The sequence below is a fragment of the Saccostrea cucullata genome, unplaced genomic scaffold (genome assembly GCF_032062105.1).
Source record: "Saccostrea cucullata isolate Sc308-1 unplaced genomic scaffold, CSIRO_AGI_Scuc_v1 ctg1871, whole genome shotgun sequence".
Classification (NCBI taxonomy): domain Eukaryota; kingdom Metazoa; phylum Mollusca; class Bivalvia; order Ostreida; family Ostreidae; genus Saccostrea; species Saccostrea cuccullata.
Window position 1 is genome coordinate 1 of NW_026921734.1, and position 21,460 is coordinate 21,460.

Below are 21,460 nucleotides of genomic sequence, written 5' to 3' on the forward strand. Positions count from 1 at the left end.
ATTTCAAAGTCTTAAACTTTTTCTGATTTTAAGCAAATAGGTCAAAGTTATCTTGAATATTTAGATAAGAACATTAAAAAGGGTGTATATGATGTAAATTTTCAGATATTACTAAAAAAAAGTGTCGATTTTTACGTTAAAATTAGCTCAATTTCCCCCGGATTTTTAGAATATATTTACTATATTTGTCAGACTTTGTTGATAGAATTCATAGGAAATAATTTAATAGATATTTCAGAACCAGCATAAAACATTTCACTGCAAAAAACAGCTTTGTGTGCAACCAGCATGGAAAAATAGGAATCCAAAATAAACAATACTGTTATAGTTCAAAATGGAAAACACTGATCATTTTCGTCTAAAAAACCTTCCGCCAGAAAATATAGTCCCTAGTTTAATTCTACTTGTATAGAATTTTATCGCGATTTTTTCATTGAATATAGTTCAATTTGCATTTTAGAATCAAGGTATAATGTTAGAACTTTAAAATGATGCAGAATTTTATAAATAGAAGACAACACCAAAGTCAGCTCAAAACCTCAGGATCGAACGTCCTTGACGTTATAAATGTAATTTTGCTTGTTGTAGGTCTTCCTCTTTTTGGGATTTTGGATGGCAACATACGGAGTAGCTTTCTTTGTTTCCATGGCGTTTGAGGCTCCAATGATAGGAATAGAAAGACTTCTACTGAGAAGAAACTAAGATTAATTGTTATCATGATGTGTAATTTTATATATATATATATATATATATATATATATATATATATATATATATATATATATATATATATATATATACATATATATATTTCAGTTTTAGTATTTAAAATTCATATTTCTTAAAATCATTTTTACAGATTTACAGGTGACTTTGTATATTATACATATATCAATCCAGGTTTTTTTTTTATTTACTGGGGTGACTACATGAATTGTACAAAAGATTTACACAACAAACATATGGAAAAATTTATATCTTCTTGGTTGGTCATGTCTGCATGACCAACTTTGTAGGTCTGATAAAAATGGTATGTTAGGTATATTAAATGTACATGTCTCATGTTTATTATCTTTATTTGTTTTTTTTTTATTTTAACCTGTGATGAAGTTTTAACTGATTTAGCAACAAAACATGACCATTGTTTCTGCTTTGTACACTGAAATTTTTAAATATGCATGTGATTAGCTATTACTGATTTAGAGTCTGAAATATTGCAATATACATGTACATGTATGAAGATTTAGTTTTGAAATTTTGTAAACACAACACAAAGTAAAAGTTATAATTATACTAGTTCATGTGTATTTGATTTTCGACAGTTTGTGTTATAATCTGGATAGAGGAGCTTATACATGGATCAAGTGTCTGTCAAACTAAACAGGAGACCCATGGGCCACAATGCTCACCTGAGAAGCTTTGACCATTCCGTTCTTTACCAGATTTCCCCCTTGTAATACCTATTGTGACCCCATCCTACCACATGGGTCATCAAATGTAATATGGAAAAATCAAAATCTAAACTACAATTATCCCAGGGTTCTTTACCAGATTTCCCCTTTGAATACCTATTGTGACCCCACCCTACCCACAGGTCATAATTTGGACTATTTAAAATCTACATTACCCCCGGGATGCTTCCATATAAGTTTCGGCTTTTCTGGCCCAGTGCATGGTTCTTGAGAAGAAGATTTTTAAAGATTTTTCCTACATATTTTAGGCAAAACTTTGATCCCCTATTGTGACCCCTGGGGATTATGATTTGAACAATTAAAAATCTACACTACCTCAGGGTGCTTCCACATACGTTTTCTCGTCCAAAGGTTCTTGAGTAGAAGCTTTTTAAAGAGTTTTCCATTATATTTCTATGTAAAACTTTGATTCCCTATTGTGGCCCTGCAGGCCTGCACTACCCCTGCATGGGGGTCATGATTTGAACAATTTAAAATCTAAACTACTCCAGGATGCTTCCACATATGTTTCAGCTTTTCTGGTCCATTTGTTCTTGAGAAGAAGATTTTTAAATGACCCGACCCTATTTTTGTCTTTTCTTTGATTATCTCCCCTTGTGAGGAAACTTAGCCTTTCTTTTTAACAATTTAGATATCCCTTTATCCAAGGATTCTTTGTACCAAGTTTAGTCAAAATTGGCCCCGTGGTTCTTTAGAAGAAGTCGAAAATGTGAAAAGTTTACAGACGGACAGCTTGACAGAAGCTAGACTGACTGACTACTGACAAAATGTGAACAGTAAAGCTCACTTGAGCCTTTGGCTAAGGTGAGCTATAAAGCATTTTTTATTTATTTATTTATTTTGGAAAATGCTTCTCCTTTTACATTTTCCCCTAGAGATTTGGACTAAACGTACCTGATGATGCATACTCTTTGGATCATTGAAAGAGGGGACAATCATATTTTGAAGAGAAAAAGCCAACTTAAGATTAATTCAAAATACTTACTTTCTTTGTTTTTTGTGTGATGTGAATCCTACTTGTTTCAGTTGTGTAATACATAATGAACAAGGTTGAAACAATCTTCACTTTCTAACTCAACCAGATTAATTCATATAAAGGATAATAGTTCTATATAGACGTTCTACAGTATATAGGTGTTAGCAATTATTCTCTTAAGATTTAAAATGAATGCCTTTTAGAAATTTATTTCATGATTCAATTACGGAAAATGTTGGGGGTTTTTTGTACAATAAAATAAAAATATAATCATATGACATATTAATCATGGTTAGTAATCAAGATGTATTTCTTTGATCTGTATATCTATACCCTTTTTTTCGTGTAAGCGGGTTATGTAATTTTTCTCTGCAATAGCTGTGACATTCACAGGGACGTAGCAACCGGGGGGGGGGGGGGGGCATTCCCCCCCCCCCCATTTTTTTGGCCAACATGACCTTTACTATAGAAATGTTCACTGAAAGGTAGCTTGCCCCCCCCCCCACTTTTTACCACAGTATAGTGTTATCAAGGAATTGTATGGAAAAAATTGGAAGTTGGCTACTACCCCCCCCCCCCCCCCGAAATAGGATTTTCGACTTTGGGCGACATTTAACTTTCCGTTTATTATTTTTTTTGCTTGTCAACTTTTTCAGGTAAGTAAAAAAATTTCTCTGGTTGCCCCCCCCCCCCCACTTTCAAAAACGATGCTACGTGCCTGATTCATTCCCGTACTAACAACCAAAGAAAGACATTTTATTGTTTATATTAAATAATATCTGTTTAAATAATCATTTAAAGTAGGATTAAAAAGATTAATTATTGTATCAATGATGTGAACGTCTTTGTACTTTTCATTGATGAAACGGCCACTGATCAAGAAACCTAACAGGTGACATGCCTAGTGTAGTTCATGCACTGGTTTACGCAATGGGTTTTCTTAAGAAATAAAGGAGAAAAAATATTCAGTGGATGTAAATATATAATGTTACAATGTATATTGTTATTTATATATAAAATGTTATTTATATATGAATACATAAAATCTGTCAGTATTTTAGTTATCATTTTCTAAGGTTTCTTGAACTGTTTTCTTTAGAACTTGAACAATTTCAAAAAGTGATTGAGTGGTCGGGATAACAATGTTACTTGTGATGTACATATCTTTTTGTATTAATTATAGACATATCTTTTTGTATTAATTATAGACTTTCATGCAGTCCGGGTTGTCCTTAAGACTCAGGGAATTTCCCCATCGATAATGATGTAATTCACAGTTTATTTTGGTATTCGTCTTGGGTGAGTTCCATGCTGGAACATACATCCCTAATGCCCCCTTCTATTTCATTTCTTAGAGTTGTCGTTCGTTCCTCTCTCAGACACCTCTGCAATGGGCTCACGTCAAGATTTTTGACATACCGTATAAAACGTAATATTTGCAGGATTTTTTCAAATTAAAATAATAGTTCTGGATTTATTTAGTAAATAGCTACCTCAAAACCCAGACATAACCATAGAAATTGAATTATGATGAATTAAAACAAACGCACTATTTCTTGTGTTTATCACTGTGATATACGCGAGCCAACGACAGAGGTGAATGTATGAGCCGATGGTAGAGAGTGCTTAACTCAATGACAACACTGCTCAGTGGACAGTTGAATCTCACTATCTTAAACTCTAAAGCCTGTATCTTGAATACCATGGATATGTCAAAGCTGAGTTGGAAGTCTTTTATAAGCCCATTTAAATAAAGAATTTGCACCAGGAAAATAGTATAGCTGAAAATAAAGAAAAAAAGGCTTACAGCAAAATTAACAAATTTTATTTATATACATATATATACAACCATTCATTTTAATGCATCATCTTTTTTTAAAAATATATATAAACAACTTTTAACTAGCAGTCCTTACATGTATAATAATTTGTTTATCAAATTATTTACTGTTATAAATTTATTAACACACAAATGCTTATCAAATATGTCAGTGACCTTTAAAGCCTATGAGTGTAAAACAATGATGGTTTATGAGTTTTTACCTGAGTTTACAATTCGGCATTCTATTCAATATGTAATAGCCATAATACATATATTTTCTTTGTCATTCAATTATTTAAGTCAATGTCTTTCAGTCTGAAACTTACAATATTCAAGTAAATTAACAGTAAAATTTTCAATGATGTCTAATTAAAAATAAAAATCTGATCTACTGACTTCAAGCTTCTCATATACTTCTTGAAACTTGTATTTTTAAAACTCTTTTCCAACCCCCCTCTTTTTTTTTATTAAGTGTAAGGAACAACTGTTCTTAGAAAACTGTATTCTTTTCTTCAGAGAGTTTTTTTATGATTCAGATGAAAATGTTTAACAAATTTGTTATGTGTGTCAACATTGACTTTTTCATACTAATCCTGATGATTTTGTCAACATATAATTTTCATGGCGTTCACATCAGCCCGTAGTCCCCTTCCATTGGATTGTACAGCCGGGGACCAAATCCATGCATGTGGTGATGTCCCCCATAATGCATCATTGCTGCGGCTGTAAAAAGCAAATTAAAGTTACTGATGATTAAAAAAAATGGCAAAAACAGTGGCACTATATAACAAAAAACTGTGAAAGTCTCATTAAATTTAATTCAGTGGTAAAAGAGGAGTTGCCGATAAAAGATGGGTCTCCCAAACCCAAAGCGTAGCAGACAGACGTTCAGCTATATGGACGGACAGACGTATGGACATTCCGAACACTACCATTGCTTTTCAATTGGGTTTGAGGGCGGAGGGGGTAAAATAACATGTAGTTTGCTACATTCAAGTAGCTTAACCCCCGACCCCACCTCCAATAAGTATATATAAATATACACCCTGCATAAAATACATATTAATTAGTTACGTTCTCTTAATAGGCATTTCCTGATTGGTTGGAATTTTGTTGATAAACTTGTTGTATTCAATAATACTCAATTATTTGGAAATCAGAACATTTTAACTATTTGTTTATCACATGCATTACATTCATTACACACCCGCTATAACGGCGTCTTCGTTTCTACTGTTCCTAATGTTGTGTCCGGATGGTGGCAATGTCATCGGTTGATCTATAAAAAAATTAGTAAATAATAGAAATACAATAGTATGTGCTAGGGTCATCAGAACCAACCTATATTATCATATGCATCCCATTTCAAGACGATTTAATGCGTATTTTATACAAGGCCCGGGGAAAAAAATACATTTATTCAGAAAAACAGAGATATATAATTTATAAATTATTCCCATAACTTTGACGTGTAATAAAGCATTTCAACGCCCATCAAATATATTAGTATCTTTTAATTAAAATCTGAACTTTGTATAGATACATATATTCGAATGTAATGGGAAGGGAGGGTGCTTTTATGTACCTTGCTGAACCCATCTAGTTTCCATTTGCTGACTTCGAGGATAAGAGTTGACTACTGGCCTGGGCATAGAGGGATCTAAGGAACAGATATTAAAGATTTATTATTGAGGTTAACATAACATGCACATATATACAAAAAATTTAAGTTACCTACTTTCTAAGCTTAATTCAAAATAACAATTAACTTTATTAATATTAAAAATCATTACAGAAATAAAAAAAAATGGATGCGTGCAATGAAAAGATGGTACATTTTATCATTTATGATCACTTAGACGAAAAATAAAGCAGAAGAAAGACTTCTGTATACAATCTATTATACAGTTTTATATATATTTAATGCTTTTTTTTATTCAATCGAAGCTTATAAATAGTGCTTCCATCGCAAATAGGAACAACAGAACTTTATTAACGTTAATGTTTATCTGTCATTGAAGTAGTTATTTACAATTTTGCAACAAAATATTCTGACATCAAAGTTGCAGCTCATATTGCTTCACTTTGGGATACATAAATACAATTACATTCACATGTTATGTAATGGAATTCATCATCTGCTGTGAAAAATAAGCATATTATTTTCAAATATTTGTATATAACCTTGCCACATAATTATTGCGCAATATTCATTAGTTTGTAAACTACAATACAGCAAGCAATCAATACTGAATTCAGTCTACCTGCATTGGAAGAACAAGCACAGCCCATTTTCTTTTAGGAATCCATTCTGTTATGTATATGGCCTGTACTTTTGTTTTGAAAGATTTCAAAGAATCATTTCCTTACATTTTTTGTATGTTTAAATGGTGGTTCCCTGACAGTTCTTGCACTGTTATTATGGTTGCTATATATAAGCACTGGTCATTTAAATTATTGACAGGCATTCCATTCAAAGGGGAATAACTTTAAAAATTGTAGCTGACTGTTTTAGATATGTCGATACCCCCCCCCCCCCTGCCGAAAACAAACAAACAATAAACCTCGATCATAAACTAGTACAAAAATATATTTTACAATAATAATGGCAATCGAGGTCAACCATGGTCAACATTACCGCTACATCGCCAAAAATAATAATTCATTACCGCTACTTTGCAAAAATATCAACACTTTACCGCTTCTGTACCAGAAATCTAAACTCATTAGCTTATCAACTCACTACCGCTACATTTCTACAATTTTTTCAAAAGGACGATCGATTGCCGAAAACAAATCATTACCGCTACGTACAGAATCGGCCACAATGGTAAACGATATACGATTTCCAATAAATAGAATTAACTTATCATTAAGTGCGATTTGATATAGATTCTAATCAGAATAATGGGTATAAATTATATTAAATGGCTGCTTCTATACGTACTTTTTTGGTAAATTATAGAATTATTGCGGAAAAGATTTGCTTTTCATTTAGACAAATTTGCACCCCCTGCATTTACATTAGAATACTAGCTACGAGTATGCGTCAAGTTTTTATATCCCACTTGAAAAGCGGGAGGGTACCGGGTATATAGTAATCGGTATGTCCGATCGTCAGATCGTCTGTTACGCTTTGGGGTACCCATCTTTTATCCGCAACTCCTCTCATACCACTGAATGAAATTTCATTAAACTTTCACAGAATCTTTATTACATATTGCCATTTTGCATTCCATGTTTTATGTTTTGATCCGACACATATATATTTTGCGTTTCCCACAGCAAAACATGGACACTATCATTATATTCATATGGGAGGCGGCGGGGGGTGGGAGTATCATTTAGTGAGCTCACTGCTCACAGTACCTCTAGTTTTAAATTAAACCAATGATGAAAATGTTTAACTATATTATAACGACAAAGACGGTCAACGGACAAACGCTCCACATGGACCGAACAGATGAGCTAAAAATAATAAAACGGCGAAGATAAGTTAAATTTTATCATTTTAATGTTGTAAATGTTTGTTCTATGTCATCTATGCCTTAGAACAAACGACACAGGTAATTTCCCACCCGTCCCTGTAGGGAGGGCATTTTAGACTGCCACATCTTCCCTCTACCAGATAGAAAAGGTAACCGTTCTTGCGTGGGCTTCCTCCGAACACAGTTTGGGGATATTGATCCACACAAGAATATTCAGAACCAGCCTGGTAGCCATGATGACCGGACATCAGATATCCACTATACTCCTTTTTCCATCCTGAGTAACAAGATGTTCGAGCTGAAATGATATTATTAAGATAGACAGGCAAGTTCAATGTCTTAGTGGATGGGAGATGCTTTTAGTAACACTGATGAAAATCAAGTCATGATATGAAGGTCAAGGTTATAGAGGCAAATATCCTAGCAAATTCGGAAACATTTTAACACAGGAATGAAGTTGCCAAATATGAAAACCCTATCAAATGTTATTCAAAAAATAATCACCAAAATTAGAATTACATTGTAAAGCTTAGGTCAAACATGAAGGTCATGGCGTTAGTTATCAGAGCATGCTCAGGAACACCTACTGACAATCACGCAGAGTTATTAATGTATATACTAAACCAATTAAAAGAAGCCTTGGACCCCTCTAGAAAACGGAGGCCCCAGGCCTCCTTGCAAATTCGGACCTACATGTATGTGATATTGGTATGAAAATTGAAAAGTTATCCACTCCCCCCCCCCCCCCCACCAATAGGTTTTTTTTTTCATATTTGTTAACTTTTTTACGGTTTTTTTTTTGTTTGTCAAGTAATATCTGAGTTGGATTTTTTTTTGACTGGGGTGGACCCCCTCCTGAAAATTAAAATCTGGATCCACGCCTGGTGGATGACCTTGTATACCATATTCTACTACCTAGACAGTGATCCTTTTGTTGTGAGGTGTGTTGTATTTGTATTATTTCATCATGTATATTATTAGTAACATTAAGTTTCTTGAACATTCCAGAGTGGTCAACATGTTCGGTCATTTTTCTAGAACATTCTTGAACTTTGTGCATGTCCAGAACTTTCCAGTAATATCATGTATTTACAATTTCTAGAATATTCTAGATTTATGAGACTGTATAAATACCCTGTCAATTCGATGCATAAATAATGGTGAACATCGTCGTATAAGCATCATTGAGGTATTACTGGGATATAATTTCACTGGGACATTGTGTGCAGCAACGGACACTCTGATGTATGTATTTTTAGATTTTTGCTAAGTTTGTACTTAATGATTTGTATATTACTGTAAATAAATTATTGTTAAGTTTAAACTGTGTGATTGATCTTTGCTGGCATTTAGGGTTATTCTGACCCATAACAGAATTGGGGGCTCGTCCGGGATGTTTAGCTCACGTCGGGGTCACCAATTATGTTTAGCTCACGTCGGGGTCACCAATTACTGGGATATAATTTCACTGGGACATTGTGTGCAGCAACGGACACTCTGATGTATGTATTTTTAGATTTTTGCTAAGTTTGTACTTAATGATTTGTATATTACTGTAAATAAATTATTGTTAAGTTTAAACTGTGTGATTGATCTTTGCTGGCATTTAGGGTTATTCTGACCCATAACAGAATTGGGGGCTCGTCCGGGATCAAGAATTTCTTGCACTTTTGCAGTTCATTGTCAGAATTTTGTTAATTAAATTGTTAAATTTGACTAAAAGCCAGCAAAAATCAACATGGTATTTTCGGTCACAAACTTTCTTAGTTTGCCAAGTGTTCAGGTTTTTGATACGTTAAAAAAGGATGACTTGATCGCATTAGGTTTGCATTTTGGGTTAGATGTTAAATCCTCTCAGAGAAAGCAAGACATTAGAATTAAGGTTGCAAACAAACTAGTGGAAGAAAACATCTTTGAAAAATACGATCTTCCAGAATATACAGTTAGATCAGAGTTAGGCTCTTATAAAATGGCAGACTATCAGTTTCAATTAGAGTTAGAGAAAATGCGATTTGAAAGAGAAGAGCGAGAAAGAGATAGAGAAAGAGAAGAACGAGAGCGTGAACGAAAATTTGAATTAGACAAATTAGCAGCAGAAAGAGAAGAGCGAGAAAAAGAGCGTGAAATGAACTTTGAGTTAGAGAAATTAAAATTACAGCACCAACCAGAACCGTCATTTGTCAAGGATGAATTTGACGCAGCAAAAAATATTAGGTTAGTTCCGAAATTTCAAGAAAAATCTGTAGACAAATATTTTCCCCAATTCGAGAAAGTCGCAGAAAATCTTAAATGGCCACAACACGTTTGGTCAACAATGTTACAAAGTGTACTGGTTGGCAAAGCAGCTGAGGTATACTCTGCACTAGGGGTAGCTGAAAGTTTAGACTATGAAAAGATCAAAGCAGCAATATTAAAAGCATATGAATTAGTACCTGAAGCATATAGACAAAAATTCAGAAAATATAGGAAGTTTGATAACCAAACATTTGTTGAATTTTCACGAGAGAAAGAAGATTTATTCGATCACTGGTTTAGATCTAAGAAACTTGATAAAACTTTTGCTAATTTGCGCCAAGTCATCCTGGTAGAAGAGTTTAAGGAATGTGTTTCTCAAGATTTGAAAACACATTTAGAAGATAAGAATGTGAAAACTCTTGAAGAGGCAGCAGTCATATCTGATACTTATGCTCTGTCTCATAAAAAGAATTTTGTTTCAAGATCTCAGGCTAGCAGTAATTCTACCAATTCATACACATATAAAAAGAGTGGTTCAGGGTCTCAGTCTTTCACAAGTTCCCAGTCTACATCACAAGGTGGTTCTAAGTCCGGTCCAGGACGTTTTGAAGGATCTTCTGGAATAGGGTCGCTTCCTACTTGTAGTTACATGTATTGTAAGAAAAAAGGTCATCTGATCAGTGAATGCTTTAAACTTAAGAGAAAAAATGACTTTGATAAAACTCAACCACATGCTTGTGCGGCAGTTAGAGGTGATAGAGAAGCCTTAGTTTCGATTTGTTCTGACACTCCTGATGTCCAGGGTTCACAGTCCAGTTCTATTGATTCTATGGAGGATTATAAGCCCTTTATGTCTCAGGGATTTGTTTCACTCGGTGACTCTAGCGAAATAAAACCTGTCCAGATTTTGAGAGATACTGGTGCTGCACAGACGTTATTGTTAGAGGGCGTGCTTCCTTTGTCTGAGCAGACTTCTACTGGTAGGTCAGTTTTATTACAGGGTGTGGAGCTAGGTGTCATTGATGTTCCCCTGCATAGAATTAGTTTGAAGTCAGATTTAGTTACTGGACCTGTTATCGTAGGTGTTCGACCTACTCTTCCCGTTCCAGGCATTTCTTTGTTGCTAGGCAACGATTTAGCTGGTGGAAAAGTTGTACCAGATCCTATAGTTTGTGAGAAAATCACTCCAGATGTTATGTGCGATGATGAAGATGATGACATTTATCCAGCCTGTGCTGTTTCTAGAGCGATGGCCAGAAGACGAGAAATGGAGGCAGACCATACTCAAGCCTTTGACGAGACGAATTCCTCTGTTGATATTGATTTGAATGACACTTTCTTATCTGACCTTGCTGGCACTCAAACAAGCATGGAACCACACAATATCAAGAAGCAAGAGAAGAAAGAATTTTTACCAAAATTTGGTGGTGAGGATGATGTTAGCCAAGGCAAGGACATCCTCAGCCGAGAACGTTTACTCTCTGAACAAAATAAAGACCCAGATATCATTCAACTTAGTAAGAGGGCACTTCCACCAGAAGAGGCTATTAAAGTTGGAGAATGCTTTTATATGAAAGATGGCATCCTTATGCGAAAATGGCGACCACCTGACGCTTCTCCAGATGAAGTGTGGCGTGTTGTTCACCAGATAGTGGTCCCAGCTGCTTATCGTCGAGATGTCATGAGTTTAGCTCACGATACACCTATGGCAGGTCATTAAGGTGTCAATAAGACTTATAATAGGATTTTGAGTCATTTTTATTGGCCTAAGCTAAGAAAGGACGTTTCTGAGTTTTGCAAGTCATGCCATGTCTGTCAGATGGTAGGTAAACCAAATCAGAAGATACCATCTGCTCCTCTCCAACCCATTCCAGCTTTTGAAGAACCGTTTAGTCGAGTGTTGGTGGATTGTGTAGGACCTTTGCCTAGGACTAGATCTGGAAACCAGTATTTACTTACCATTATGTGTACATCCACTCGGTTTCCTGAAGCCATACCTCTTAGGAATATAAAGGCAAAGAGCATAGTTAAGGCCCTAACCAAGTTTTTCAGTTTTGTAGGAGCACCAAAGGCAATTCAGTCGGATCAAGGCTCAAATTTTATGTCGGGGTTGTTCCAGCAAGTCATGCATGAGTTGGGTATAAGGCAATATAGATCAACTGCTTATCATCCTGAGTCCCAGGGGGCGCTAGAACGTTTTCACCAGACCTTAAAAACAATGCTGAAGACCTATTGTTATCAGTATGAGAAAGACTGGGATGATGGGGTTCATCTTGTACTATTTGCTGCACGAGAAGCAGTCCAGGAGTCTCTTGGGTTCAGTCCTTTTGAACTGGTGTTTGGTCATACAGTTAGAGGTCCTTTGAAATTGTTGAAGGAAAAGTGGCTGACTGAGACTAGTGATCTTAATCTTTTAGATTATGTGTCTGATTTCAAAGAAAAACTTTACAATGCTTGTAAATTAGCACAAGGAAATTTGAAGAGTTCTCAGATGAAAATGAAAATGTGGTATGACAAAGATGCCAGAAATAGGGTGTTTAAGCCAGGTGATAAGGTTCTTGTATTTTTACCTATTCCTGGTCATCCTTTACAAGCCAGATTTTATGGCCCTTATGAAATTGAAAGCAAGATCAGTGATGTAAACTATGTAGTTAAGACACCAGGTCGACGTAAAGAGAAACGGGTTTGTCATATTAACATGTTAAAAGAGTATTTTGAAAGGTGTGACCGAAATTCTGTAAAACCAGTTTCCACTTTAGCCAACGCTAAGACTGTTCAAAATTGTATTGAGAGTGATACGAGTGTAGAGATGAATGAGAAAGATTGTAATCAGAGTGTCCGCTTGAAAAACTCAGAAATTTTGGCTGATTTTGATGCCAAACTTGGACATTTGAACATTCACCAAAAAGAACAAGTTAAAAACTTGATGAATGAGTACCATCAAATCTTCTCGGATGTTCCAAAGAAAACTAATGCAGCTTGTCATGATGTTATAGTTGGCGACGCTCTGCCTATCAAACAACATCCGTACCGTCTCAATCCAATAAAATTACAGTACCTAAGAAGGGAAGTGCAGTATATGTTGGACAATGACATTGTTGAACCTAGTAAAAGTAATTGGAGCTCACCGTGTATTCTTGTACCAAAACAGGACGGTTCCTACCGATTATGTACAGACTTTAGAAAGGTGAATTCTGTTACCAAAACTGATTCATATCCAATACCTAGAATTGATGACTGTATTGACAGCATTGGAAACGCCAAATTTGTCAGTAAATTTGACCTGTTGAAAGGCTACTGGCAAGTGCCGTTAACAGAAAGAGCAAAAGAAATATCTGCTTTTGCTACACCAGATGGACTTTACCAGTATAAAGTAATGCCTTTTGGCATGAAAAACGCACCGGCTACATTCCAAAGGATGATTCACTCCCTTCTTCAAGACCTTGAGGGATGCGAGGCCTACATTGATGATGTCGTCATATACAGCGACACATGGGATGAACATCTCCGAATCATGCGTGCTTTGTTTGACATTTTAGCTAAAGCAAACTTAACTGTGAACCTTGAGAAGAGCGAATTTTGTCATGCCTATGTAGAGTATTTAGGTCATAAAGTAGGTCAAGGTTATGTTACACCCATTATGGCTAAAGTGGAAGCTATTGCAAAGTTCCCGATTCCTACAAACAAGAAAGAGTTAATGAGGTTTTTGGGCATGGCTGGGTTTTACAGAAAATTTTGTCCAAATTTTTCCTCAGTTGTTAGTCCACTTACAAATCTTTTGCAGAAGAGGGTTAAGTTTGAATGGACAAAGGACTGTGAAAAATCCTTTCATAAAATCAAATCTGTCCTTATGAGTAATCCAGTTCTGTCAACTCCAGATTTTTCTAAGCAATTTAAGCTTACTGTTGATGCTAGTGATGTTGGAATCGGGGCAGCTTTGTTTCAAGAACATAGTGATAATGTAGATAGAGTTGCTTCTTATTTTTCAAAGAAACTTACAAAATGTCAACAAAAGTATTCCACCATTGAAAAGGAATGCCTTGCTTTGTTGTTAGCCTTACAGCATTTTGATGTTTATCTGAATGTTACATTGCATCCAATTCTTGTATATACTGATCACAACCCCCTGACATTTTTGCATAAATTGTCAAACAAAAATCAAAGACTGACTAGATGGAGTTTGTTGTTACAAGAATACAACATAACAATTAAGCATATCAAAGGCAAAGACAATGTTATTGCAGATGCCTTGTCCAGAGTATCGTGAACATATATGATTTTGTATTAATGTACATATATTTCATTTTAACAATATAAGTTTTCATTGACATTCAAACTTTTTAAGGGGGGAGGTGTTGTGAGGTGTGTTGTATTTGTATTATTTCATCATGTATATTATTAGTAACATTAAGTTTCTTGAACATTCCAGAGTGGTCAACATGTTCGGTCATTTTTCTAGAACATTCTTGAACTTTGTGCATGTCCAGAACTTTCCAGTAATATCATGTATTTACAATTTCTAGAATATTCTAGATTTATATTACTGTATAAATACCCTGTCAATTCGATGCATAAATAATGGTGAACATTGTCGTATAAGCATCATTGAGGTATTACTGGGATATAATTTCACTGGGACATTGTGTGCAGCAACGGACACTCTGATGTATGTATTTTTAGATTTTTGCTAAGTTTGTACTTAATGATTTGTATATTACTGTAAATAAATTATTGTTAAGTTTAAACTGTGTGATTGATCTTTGCTGGCATTTAGGGTTATTCTGACCCATAACACTTTAACTACAAAATATCTCTCAATTTACCTGGGATAACTATAACGGGCTTTTCACCAATAGTTTCACAGACGGCACAGGGCACGTCGTGATCCACGAGATGGGACACAGAGTCACTATAAACACCCTTGTATTCCGCCCCGTAAAGAAGTCCTCTGAAATTGTCCTTCCAGTTGTTATGGGACCCCCATTGAGGGTCTCTTGGTAAACAGAGTGGGTCTACCGCGGCGCCCTTGTGCATGTAATAAGATCCTCCAGCAAAGCCTACAAAACAATAAAGTTCTTTAACATTGAAATTTATATATTAAACGAATTGAATTACCAAATACATTGTACATGTATAAATGATCTAAGAATCGTTTTTTAAAAGTGGTTAAAAATTGATCGATGGGGTAAGAAGAATGGATGGGGTACCTTGACCCCGCCCCTTTGCATTTGCGATGTTTTTAACTGTATACAGTACATATTAATAAAATACCCAAAATATGACAATTAGCAAACACGGGTCCCTTCTACGTTGTTTGGAAGAGCCATGATATAATTAAACTTCGAAACGTTATAAGGAAAACTGATCTACGCCCGAAAGGAAATATGTTTTTTCTTAATCAAAAATACCCCAGCCTTCCCCAATTCTACCATGAAATATATTTTTTTTTCGATTGGATTAGTATCTTGACTAAGTCTGACATGCACCCTCTCTTTTGAAATGCTCCGGGATCCGTAATGTTATAATTATTATTCAAATCCAACATCTAAAGCAAATTTGAGAGTGTTCATCCCTTGATGGATCATCCATGCAAGTTTGGTTTAATATAGGTCATAGTTTCTTAGTGATAGAACTGTACCCATAACTTTAACTTGTTCCTTTACATGGAAAATGTATGTGGGATCCTGCATCTGAAGCAAGCCTCCTGGTAGTGTGCATCTTTAATGTGAATGTGTCTTCTGACCGCCGACCTACAGGCGGTACCAGATATCGACCGTCTTCCATGCAGGTTTAATTTGGTCAACATAAGACTCGCGGTTACTTATTAATAGATATATGAAATCTGCACCAAAAATTGTAACGGTTTCCTATTTACTCATCCGAAAAATGTACGCCAGATCCAGCATCCGAAGCAAGCCTAATAGTATGCGTCTTTATAGATGTATCATCCATGCAAGTTTGGTCATCAATCAATTTCTATTAGTTGTATTGTTTGAACTATTTCGGCATGCGCAAGTATAATAAAAAGTAGTTGTTAGATCACGATTTACATGTATAAGGTGCTGGTCAGGCGTGAAGTGGTCATCGACGAGCAATCAACCAGTTTCGAACACGCTTTTTTGATTTATTCAAGGAAACACTGTCTAGTTTATTGGGTATACCAGGGCTTTGCATGCATACAAAGCCCCCACGGTTCCTGATCTTTCGCTTGGTGAAATTTACATTCCAGTAGAATTACATGTACCATGAAATCAACTCGATTAAAATTCAAAGTGTTAAGGATCGAACACAGCTGAAGCGCCTCCGATTTACTCCAATCGTAAAAAGATAAAACCCTGTGGAATTTGACTTCTAACTTGTACTGAAACTATGATAAGAAATTGTTAGCATATTTGGACACGGATGATGTGAAAATCTTGGTATATTTCACCTTCCTTCACCAAAAATCATAACTTTGAATTCAAAACATTCAACTTCCGGTTATCTCCGATGCATTCCGAATTTCCTCTGATTACTTTGTATATGCTTATACTTAGCTCAACGATCACCCAGAAGACCAGCGATGAACATGAGTACAACCTTAAATTATCACCTACTCTACTTAAATACCACCCTCTAACTTTCATAGAGAATATATCAATTCAACACCCTACAATTATCTACAACTGGCTCTCTCATGTAAGGGTTAGGAAATCGTCATCAACAGTAATGTCCTATCGCCTTCTACTCACCTTGCTAATGATAGGGGGTATTGAAACAAACAGGACCAGTTAAGTATCCATGTGGAGTTTGTGAGAAACCGTGCAAGTCAAACAGAAAGCTGTAGCTTGTGATGAATGTAACCAATGGTTCCATGCAAAGTGCATGGGGATATCAGATGAATCATACCACCAATAAGGAAACCGATCATCCTCCTGGTTCTGTACTAACTGCAATAGTTATAACCACTCAACAACCTTATATGATGTGCCATTAAGTAACAACTCCTATTCTTTGTTATCAGATTGTAGTAACAACTTATTGGATAATACCACATCATCCTCAATTGGGAGTCCACTTCTAACATCATCACCGAAAACAAACAAATCAACAGTTATACCCAACCATCAGCGTAAAGGACTCCGCACAATCATCACAAACTTCCAGTCAATCAAAAACAAAGCGGCTGAGCTTGAAGTATTAATAGAAACCACAGCACCTGACGTCATAATCGGCACTGAAACCTGGACAAATAAAGACATACTGTCATCAGAACTTTTCCCTGATACCTATACAGTATACAGGAGGGATCGAGGTACAGACAGCTATGGTGGAGTGCTTATAGCAGTTCACACATCACTCACATCATCAGAGATATTCTCCAGTAAATCAGTTGAACTGATTGCTGTAAAGATCGACCTACCAAATGGGAAACAATTGATAGTATCATCTTTCTATCGACCACCAGGCTCCGGTGAAAGTTACCTTGACAGTTTCAGGGAAGATATCACATCTCTTAAACAGCAGCATAAGAAAGCAATCTTCCACATTGGTGGTGACTTTAATGCACCAGATATAGATTGGAAGTCGCATAATGTACTCAGCAGGAACAACATCTATCCAAAGTATATCAGCGAGTCCCTAGTGAATACCAGCGAAGAACTAAGTAATAACCTGTAAGACCAGAGGAGAGAATATCCTAGACCTACTATTTACTTCCCACCCAACTCTGATAGAAAAAATTAGGAGTTTACCACCCATTGGCAAAGCTGATCACGATGTCATCTTATGTGATGCAGCAGTGGAACCAGTAAGATCGAAACACCTTCGCAGAGAGATCTTTCTATGGAAAAGGGCCAATATGGATGCCATCAGAGAAGAAATAAAGAACAGCTATAAGGAATATGATAACATCAGGGACATCAATCTAATATGGACCAAGTTCAAGGTTATGATCAATAATTTGATGAGGAAACATGTACCAACTAAGTTTACTAGATCCAAGCCATCACATCCATGGATTGATACCCACCTAAACAGACTAACGAGGAGGAAGAATAGAGCACACCAAAAAGCAAGAAGGACCAAAAACAACAGGGACATGCAGAAATCGATACAACAAACTAAAAACATCATGCCAGCGAGAGATACGACTCGCAAGGGAAAAATACTTACAAGAAGTGATATGTGAGGATTCAAAGAGATTCTGGTCCTACATTAAACATCAAAAACAGGACTCCAGCGGCGGTCTCCACTCAAGGGCCCCGATGGTCTGCTCCACAGTGACACAGTGTCCAAGGCAGAAATCCTAAACAACCAATTCCATTCGGTTTACACAAAGGAAGACCTTACAGATATGCCATCTAAAGGAGACAGCCCACACCCTACTATGAACAACATCCGCATAGGAAGTAGTGGTGTATGTAAACTCCTGAAGGGCCTAAATATACATAAAGCAACAGGACCAGATGCAATTCTATCAAGATTCCTCCATGACTTTGCAACAGAACTAACCCCAATCATGACAAAATTGTTCCAACTTTCACTTGATATCGGAAAAGTGCCAGACGACTGGAGAGAAGCATCTATAGTCCCCATATTTAAGAAAGGAGAGAGACATTTAGCTTCAAACTGTCTCCTTAACTTCCATATCACGCAAGTTGTTAGAACATATTGTACACAGCCAAATCATGGATCACTATGACAGTAACCATATACTGGCAGATCAGCAACACGGTTTTAGAAACGATCATGCGAGTCGCAGCTATTGATTACAGTGGACGAGGTGGCCAAGTCACTGGCCCTTGGAGAGCAAGTAGACATAGTGCTGTTGGATTTCTTGCCTTTGACAAAGTGCCACACCAGCGCCTCCTACACAGACTGCACTTTTATGGTGTCAGAGGTTACACGTGGAACTGGATCAAGGATTTCCTGGCGAAACGGACACAGCGAGTCACCTTAGAGGGTCAGTCCTCTACCAGAGCTGATGTCATCTCCGGGGTTCCCCAGGGGACTGTGATGGGACCGTTACTATTTCTCACCTTTATCAATGACTTGCCGGAGCATACTTCATCAGACGCAAGATTATTTGCTGACGATTGCCTGCTTTATCGAAGAATTAACTCTAGAGCAGATGCCGAACAGCTCCAAAAAGATCTGAAGTACTAGAGAAATCATGGCAAATGGAATTCCACCCCCAAAAATGCACAGTCATCCATGTCTGTCCCATAACCAACAAATACCTCCTCCATGGTCACAGTCAGCAGTGGAAAGTATCTAGGTGTAACATTAAACAATCCTGAGTTGGTTCAAATCAGTTCTTTAATCCACTGGGTTTGTCTGTAGCATAGACAAAACAAGGGACATTAGCAACTGGTATACCACATTCAAGCACTACCTATTGCAGACTGTGACTTGAGTGCATCAACAATGTACACACCTCTCTTAGTTAGCCACGAACATCTTCAATGAAAATAGAATATTACAAACAATGACAATGAAATAAACTTACCATTCTCCAGTGGTGTATTTGTTATCGGAGTTGTTTCTTGGCTTCTATCACAGCCAAGATTGAGTACAAGTCACAGTCTGAAGTTTTATGAGTGAGTGGTTCAAATCAGTTCTTTAATCCACTGGGTTTGTCTATTGCATAGACAAAACCAGGGACATTAGCAACTGGTATACCACATACAAGCACTACCTATTGCAGACTGTGACTTGAGTACATCAACAATGCACACACCTTTCTTGGTGGGCCACGCACATATTCAACTGAAAATAGAAGATTACAAAAAATAACACAATAAAATAAACTTACCATCTTCCAAATGGGTATTTCTGGCAAGTATTCTTTAGTCGTTTTGTTTGTTTCTTGGCTTCTATCACAGCCAAGATTGAGTACAAGTCACAGTCTGAAGTTTTATGAGTGAGTGGTTCAAATCAGTTCTTTAATCCACTGGGTTTGTCTATAGCATAGACAAAACCAGGGACATTAGCAACTGGTATACCACATACAAGAAATTTCTATTGCAGACTGTGACTTCAGTACATGAAGAATGCACACACCTCTCCTGGTGGGCCACTCACATCTTCAACTGAAAATACAATATTACAAACAATAAGACAATGAAATAAACTTACCATCCTCCAGTGGTGTATTGCTGGCAGGCTTACTTCTATCGGAGTTGTTTCTTGGCTTCTATCACAGCCAAGATTGAGTACAAGTCACAGTCTGAAGTTTTATGAGTGAGTGGTTCAAATCAGTTCTTTAATCCACTGGGTTTGTCTATAGCATAGACAAAACCAGGGACATTAGCAACTGGTATACCACATTCAAGCACTACCTATTGCAGACTGTGACTTGAGTACATGAACAATGCACACACCTCTCCTGGTGGGCCACTCACATCTTCAACTGAAAATAGAATATTACAAACAATAAGACAATGAAATAAACTTACCATCCTCCAGTGGTGTATTGCTGGCAGGCTTACTTCTATCGGAGTTGTTTCTTGGCTTCTATCACAGCCAAGATTGAGTACAAGTCACAGTCTGAAGTTTTATGAGTGAGTGGCTCAAATCAGTTCTTTAATCCACTGGGTTTGTCTATAGCATAGACAAAACCAGGGACATTAGCAACTGGTATACCACATACAAGCACTACCTATTACAGACTGTGACTTGAGTGCATCAACAATGCTCACACCTCTCTTGGTGGGCCATGCACATATTCAACTGAAAATAAAAGATTACAAAAAATAACACAATAAAATAGACTTACCATCTTCCAGTCGTGTATTGCTGGCAGGCTTACTTCTATCGGAGTTGTCTCTTGGCTTCTATCACAGCCAAGATTGAGTACAATTCACAGTCTGAAGTTTTATGAGTGAGTGGTTCAAATCAGTTCTTTAATCCACTGGGTTTGTCTATAGCATAGACAAAACCAGGGACATTAGCAACTGGTATACCACATTCAAGCACTACCTATTGCAGACTGTGACTTGAGTGCATCAACAATGTACACACCTCTCTTAGTTAGCCACGAACATCTTCAACTGAAAATAGAATATTACAAACAATAAGACAATGAAATAAACTTACCATTCTCCAGTGGTGTATTGCTGGCAGGCTTACTTCTATCGGAGTTGTTTCTTGGCTTCTATCACAGCCAAGATTGAGTACAAGTCACAGTCTGAAGTTTTATGAGTGAGTGGTTCAAATCAGTTCTTTAATCCACTGGGTTTGTCTATAGCATAGACAAAACCAGGGACATTAGCAACTGGTATACCACATACAAGCACTACCTATTGCAGACTGTGACTTGAGTACATCAACAATGCACACACCTCTCCTGCTGGGCCATGCTGATCATATTCAACTGAAAATATAAAAGCACTAACAATGAAACAATAAAATAAACTTACCATCTTCTAAATGGGTATTTCTGGCAAGTATTCATTAGTCGTTTTGTTTGTTTCTTGGCTTCTAT

General features: G+C 36.5%; 1 protein-coding gene across 1 annotated transcript; it reads right to left on the minus strand.

Annotated features, from left to right (window-relative positions):
• Positions 1–7,766: 7,766 nt before the first annotated feature.
• On the minus strand, positions 7,767–15,046 carry LOC134260654 (uncharacterized). Its single transcript, XM_062743208.1, has 2 exons — positions 14,817–15,046; positions 7,767–8,056 (listed from the first exon to the last, which is right to left on the minus strand). The coding sequence occupies exons 1-2, from the start codon at positions 15,025–15,027 to the stop codon at positions 7,812–7,814; spliced, it is 456 nt and encodes a 151-aa protein (XP_062599192.1). The 5' UTR covers positions 15,028–15,046; the 3' UTR covers positions 7,767–7,811.
• Positions 15,047–21,460: the final 6,414 nt, after the last annotated feature.